The sequence below is a fragment of the Corvus brachyrhynchos genome, unplaced genomic scaffold (assembly GCF_000691975.1).
Source record: "Corvus brachyrhynchos isolate BGI_N302 unplaced genomic scaffold, ASM69197v1 scaffold121, whole genome shotgun sequence".
Classification (NCBI taxonomy): domain Eukaryota; kingdom Metazoa; phylum Chordata; class Aves; order Passeriformes; family Corvidae; genus Corvus; species Corvus brachyrhynchos.
This window is the reverse complement of record NW_008236445.1, coordinates 2,032,836-2,039,153: the sequence shown is the minus strand read 5'-3', so window position 1 is coordinate 2,039,153 and position 6,318 is coordinate 2,032,836. Positions and strand designations below refer to the sequence as shown.

The 6,318-nt window shown below is 45.5% G+C and overlaps 1 protein-coding gene across 1 annotated transcript in view; it reads right to left on the bottom strand.

Annotated features, from left to right (window-relative positions):
- LOC103624434 (ES1 protein homolog, mitochondrial) overlaps positions 1-251 on the bottom strand; it is a 6,226-nt gene extending 5,975 nt beyond the window's left edge. Inside the window, exon 1 of the mRNA XM_017725794.1 lies at positions 69-251. Within this exon, the coding sequence (XP_017581283.1) occupies positions 69-251 (183 nt within the window). The remainder of the gene's footprint in view (positions 1-68) is intronic.
- Positions 252-6,318: the final 6,067 nt, after the last annotated feature.

The following is a 6,318-nucleotide window of genomic DNA, read 5'->3' as shown; positions in this document are numbered from 1 at the left end:
GCAATACATGAGGAAATCTGGAAAACAAGTGGCATGTGCGTCTAGTTTTAAACAAACCAGGCTCTGACGCATTTTCGGCCTCTCGTTCGGCCTGGCCTGCGCTCTGTGGCGGGCAGGTGCCGCACGGTGAGCCCTGGGGCGCTGTAGAACGTGCGCGTTCCTGTCGCCAGTCCCAAAGCTGCAGGGCCTCGCAGCGCCTCAGCGTGGGTGCCTATGAGGAGTTTTTTGTTTGGTGGGTTTGTTTTACGCATAGGGCTATAATGGTGTAAGGAAATTTGGCTTCCAAATTGCTTTGAAAGCCAAAAAAAGACTGGGGTTTGGTAAGAGGCCTGCGGTACTGCTGGGTCCTCATGCGGTTTGTTTCAGTGACACCTCGCTCATCAGACCCACTTAGTCCTTTTTTCTCACTTAACCTCATGCTGGGTTCTAAGGAGCTGCTCCATTTTATCAGAAAAAGCAGAGGTATTTTAGCAAACCAACCTTTCTTCCTTGACCCACTCCCAGCTTAGTCTGTTAAGGCATTGCTCTAGTGAACCCAGAGGGAATGAACGCATCCCTAGTCTCCTCCTTAGGACTATGCACACAAATGCCACTCCAGGAATCATCTGTACTGAGTTTTAGTAAGATCTCTCAGCTCCTGGTCCTTCATTTTTCATGAGCTGCCTCTCTTATAATAAGAAGAAACTTGTGTTTAATAATGAAAACTTACTCTCTTACTGGACCAGAGGACTGAAAAGCTGGATATTGTAGAAAAAATTAGAGTGTCTTCCAAAAATTTGGAGTATGGGTTTTCTGCAGAGAAAATGATTGTGAGTAGACTGGGCAGAACAAAAATGACATTTCAGAGCAAAGCCTTTTCCTTTAGCAAAATGCATTCAGTTGAATACTGATTGGTAGGGAGGCTGGGTGGCATGATGGACAGGGAGATTCTAGAACAGGACAGGGCCAGGATAGGGAAATTCCCTGCTGAAGGGTAGACTCCTGTGTGCTGGACAATGTTTACTCCAAACAGATGTAGGGCTTCAGCTCAGTTTACACCACAGCCCACATATATACACACATATCTGCCTCTTAGGATTGAGCAGGACCACAGCATAGCTCCACTGAGAGTCTGCAGAGCTGGAATCCCACTGAAATCATCTTTATGCCTGGAGCTAGGAGAAAGCTGCTGCCTGGAAGAAGTTTAAGCTTAATGCATGTTTGGAGATACGAGTGTAGTCCCAAACTCTGCTGTGTGTTAGGGCCAGGGTTAATGTTAGAGCTAGGGAACTGAGCACTGGAATTCCCTGCTCCTTTCTAACCTGACTTACTGGCTAGTCTTTCTGGATAGATCCTGGACCTGAATTGTCAGTAACCTCATCTCCAGTCTTGTTTCTGGCCCTGTCTCTTAGTTGGACCTCAGATTCACATTATAGGTGGTCCTTTCTCCTGGATGGACCCTAGACTTGATTGGGATATGATATTCCCATCCCACTTCAGGTTGTCTATGTCACATCTCTGTGCCAGCTCTGTTCCATGATCTAACTTGCTTGTTCCAAGCTCCAACTTGCTTGTGCCATGTCCCTGCCTTGACTGTGCGACCTTGTCATGGCCCTCTGTGTCTTAAGTCCATGTTTTCATCCCAGCTCGTGACATGTCCTTGCCCTAGCTTTCTGTCACCCTGAAGTAGCCCTGAGAGGAGTCTTCTCCATGCTGGGCCCACAAAAGCAAGAGCATTTCACAAGGAGTACAGCTCTGAAGCCAGATGTTTGCAAGGTGAGCAGACACACCTTGATGAGAGAAGAAGCTGTGGTCGAGGCCCTCAGTGCACTAGTAGCCCTATAATTACCCTGGCCAGCCATAACCTCAACCCACACACCCTCTGGCCACAAATCCATGGGCACTTAGGCCTGGACATCCAGACATTACCTGAGCTGTGCTGTAGGTGTGTCGTGTTTCCTGTTGTCCTGAGGTATGGGTCGCTCTTCCTGCACAACCTGTGAATTGACCTTGGCACAAGTAGTGTAATCCTGGCCTTGGCTCTGCCCTGCTGTATCTGGGGTGCTGCTGGATCCAGCCACTACTACATGTTTGTTCCTGAGGAGATTGACAGCTGGACTGTCAATCTCCCAGAATCAGACCTGAAACCAGTTAGAATTTACCCGTGAGAATATTACAGTGAAATTCTGCAGCTTTAGTAAAATCCAGAGAGAAGGCCAAGAAGATAATTAATTAGAGAAGATGTTCTGGAGGGGAGGATGTTCTTGTTATGGGACATTGAGAGTGTACAAGGAAGAACTTTTGAATAATATGTAGCAACTATACTTTCGCTTGTATAGCTGATTGTTTACTGCCTGAATGGTCATTGTTGGTTAGACAGCTTTGTCATTGTTTGCTAAGCAGCCAGTCTTAAATTAGGCCACAGCCATTGTGAAGAGGTATAAGAATAGCAGTAGAGAAAATAAAAAATCTTTCTACCTTTCTCGACTATGGATTACGACTAGTGTGGCTTTTATGTCTGCCTCGACAACAGCCACATGTTCCCATTCAGAAACTGAATAGCAGTGGGGTTCCACCAAGAGTCTGATCACTAGATAAATCCATAGTGATGAGGCAGAGCCAGGGTTACGCTGGGATGACCGATGCATGGACTGGGTCTGCATCAGTAAGGTACACAGCTGGGTTCAGGTGTGGCTGCAGTGTACCTCAGGTGGGAGGCAGAAGCCTTGGCTTAAAAGCAGCTCCCCAGGAAAGGAGCAGGGAGCCCCTTCTGAGGTGTTTCAGCAGAGCAGAAGCAGTTTCTGACTTTGCTCACAACGGTTTTTATCAGCAACCAGCTGCACATCCTGAAGGGAAGAGAGCAGGTACTGTCCCCTTCAGACTTCAAGGGGTTGAATTACAGCTCTGTCCTAGACCCCAGCCTTTTTCCTACTGCCCATGATTTGAGAAAAATGTTTTCTATAGTGGAAATCCTGCTTTGAAGCGCCTCAGTTGCCTGACAACAGCTGTTAGCCTAAATTGGACTTGGATAGCTCTTTGTATTTCACAGGCATCCAGTTGACTTATCAATTCACTTATCCCTACCCTGCAGCAAATCCCAGAGAGTTCATCTCAGTTTAAAACTCGTGATGAACTTCCTCTGCATCCTTATCCTAACCCTCATCCTATCTCTCAGGCTTCAGCAGCGCCCCCCCTTCCAATTCCAACTTGGAAAGAAATAATTTCCATCACTTGCCTCCTAAGCTGGCAGACAAAGGAGGAGCTGCCCTGCAATCCCAAACGTTTACTGAACTGCACATCTGTCCCAAGCATAGCCCTCATCCTAGCTGTCAGGGTCAAGGAGCTCCTGAGTGGAACTCTTAGACATGGCTTTCTCCCAGCCCAGCTCACAGTTCAGGTGGCATCCCAGGCTATGTAGCAGAGTGCAGGTGCACAGGAGCCCTGTTTCTGGCTCCTTTTCTCAAGATTCCTTTCTTACCCCCTCAAAGGCAGAGATTGTGCCTCTGACTGATGAACTCTCGTCTTTCAGAGCAGCTTCAGTCTGACTTCAGGTAATGTATTTCTCAGTATGCATCCAGCTGACTCAGTAGCTAACATATGCCAGTGTGAGTGGGAAAAAAACCCCATGTGATCAGTAAAGCTGCCAGAGGTGTAGTTTTATCTGCTGTGATCCATATATATGACTGTGACTTTCCTACTGAATGGCATATTGCCAGTGTATGCACAGGCTGGGAGATGTGCAGCTGTGGTGTAAGCAACATCCAGAGCAGCCTGTTTTTGTGAGCATGGGGCTGTTACTTCAGGTGAAATAGCCTCTTTGCTGGGACTTACAGTGTGATGACTCAAGTGCATGTTCAAAGCCAAACTCTCTGTTCAAAACCACAGCTTCTGACTGAAGCAACAGGATTTGTTTTTCCTTTTCTCTCAGTTCCTTCCATCCTGTTCATGTCAAGGGTAAAGATGGAGAAGGTACCAATTTATAATGGGAAATCACCAAGAGTCTTTGTTGTTTCAGGAAAATGTTCAGTTTTCACTAATCAAAAAAGAAAATACTCTGGGAAATGAGAAAAACTTAGGAATCCTGTCAACTCTAGAATTCGATCTTTGTAGTCAGTCTCGGTATTTCCTCAAAGCCTGTTACTGGACAAAGATTCAGATCAGCTCTGTGGGTTTATAATGGGGAATCTGACATGTTTCTGCATCATAAACTAGACAGTGGCTCACTCAAACTGCTGACGTGAGCTTTTTAGGTCAAGTATATTTATTCATAAATGTATTAGCGGTTTATTTTCTATGTTCAGAACATAACTTAGGTTGCATGAGAAAAAAAAAAAACAAACAACCAGAGTACCTTGCTGCAAGAGCTTCCTGAGGGATGTAATGAAGTGAGATATAAAAATGCTATTAAAATTAAAAAAAAAAAAAATCAACACCTTCAGCATCCACATAGTGGAGATTTATAATCCACACTGCAAACATGTGGTGAGCCAGGACTAAGAACCTGTTCATACTGCATTTCTAGTTTGGCTAGTGAGCAGTTATGGCACCTTCATCATGCCATTTCACTTCCTTGCATTCTGGTTTCAAAGAAGGGATAAGTTAGCCTTCCTTCATTTCATAAAGTGCTTCCAGAGTTACATATCCAAATCTCTAGCACTAGGAATTATGGCTATATTCAAAACAAACACATATCTTTTTGAACAGATCAAAGAGCTGGTATATTGTACTACACTCAAGCTATGAAACACACATGATTACTGGCACACTTTATTTTCTAACAAATAAAACCAGAGATTTTATAAATCAGACACAATTTACATGCATGAGATAAAAATGAGATATGTCAATTTAAGTATGTATAGGTTATGTAAGCATGCATTAAATTAATGTATAGTGCTGAACGGCATGGATTTTAAAGATAAGCACTATAGAATCAGACAGCAGGGAAGTGAGATACAGAAATGCTGCTGAAATTAAAGGTTTTAAGGTTTTCTGAACACCTTTAGTACCCCAAGCATTACTGACATTGATAGCAGCCTATCCTGCATTTTTATGAAGGATGCAGGGTTTTCCACCTGGAATTTTGTTTGACAGTATGGCCTAGCATAGTGCTGACTAAAGAACTGATTGTTCTTTAGGGGCTCATATGCAATGAGCAGGGATATTTTTCTGGCTCCCAATAGTCAAAAGTCCACAGCACAGTTATTATTTACCCAGTGAATAGCACAGACCAGTGTTTTCACTGTGGATGCCAACTATTAAACTTAGCCTCCTGGACTCTGATGCCAGCATAGCCAGTTTTGAACTCTACAGAGCTGGAAAAAGCTGTGTTTTCTGCAGGGATGCTGCTGGCAAACCTGTCTTCACAATTTCTCTTAGTTCATCTGTGAGATAGTTCTCACCATTATAATAAAGATGAGAGAATAAACTGCTATATGATTCCTGTAATGTAAAGTGTTATGATTTGAAAAAGTGTTCTGGGTAGTGGATATACAAACTTCGCCTGAAGCCCTGAAAAGTTTCAGGCAAGACTTCTGGGTAGCCTGAAGAGACTTAAGGTTACAGGGTTTATCACAGCAAAAGCCCCTCTGCCATTGAGTGAGGCCTCACATCATCATCCTGGGGCCAGATCCAGAGGCCACCCCTCTCAGTAGGTTCTGGGTGTGAGGATGGGCATGGGATGTGTCTTTTACAGAATCACAGAATCGATTAGGTTGGGAAAGACCTCTGAGATCGCTGAGTCCAACCTGTAACCAAACACCCCTGCGTCAACTAGACCATGGCACTAAGTTCCTCTTTAGTGCCGCTTCCAGTTTCTCCTTAAATACCTCCAGGGACAATGACTCCACCACCTCCCTGGGCAGTCCGTTCCAGTATCTAATCACCATTTCTGTGAAGAAATTCTTCCTAACGTTCAACCTAAATCTCCCCTGGTGCCGCTTAAAACTATGTCCTCTCGTCCTGTCACTGGTTATCTGGGACAAGAGGCCCACCCCGACCTGGCTACAACTTCCTTTCAGGGAGATGTAGAAAGTCATGAGGTTCCCCAAGAGCCTCCTTTTTTCTAGGCTAAACACCCCCAGTTCCCTCAGCTGCTCCTCAGAGGACTTCAGACCCTTCACCAGCCTTAACGCGTCTCCAGAGCAATGCGTGAAACGACGGACAACCCGTGCTCCAGCTAAACGATAACAACGCGGAGTTGCTTGGCTCTCCAGAAAACACAGTCGCAGTTCAGCCGGGTGACGTTTCTCAGGGACGATTTGGCACACGGCTGGCTTCCCCCGGCAGGAGGAAAAGTCCCCCCGCTCGCTCAGGCCCTGCCTGCAGCCCGGGCTCGGC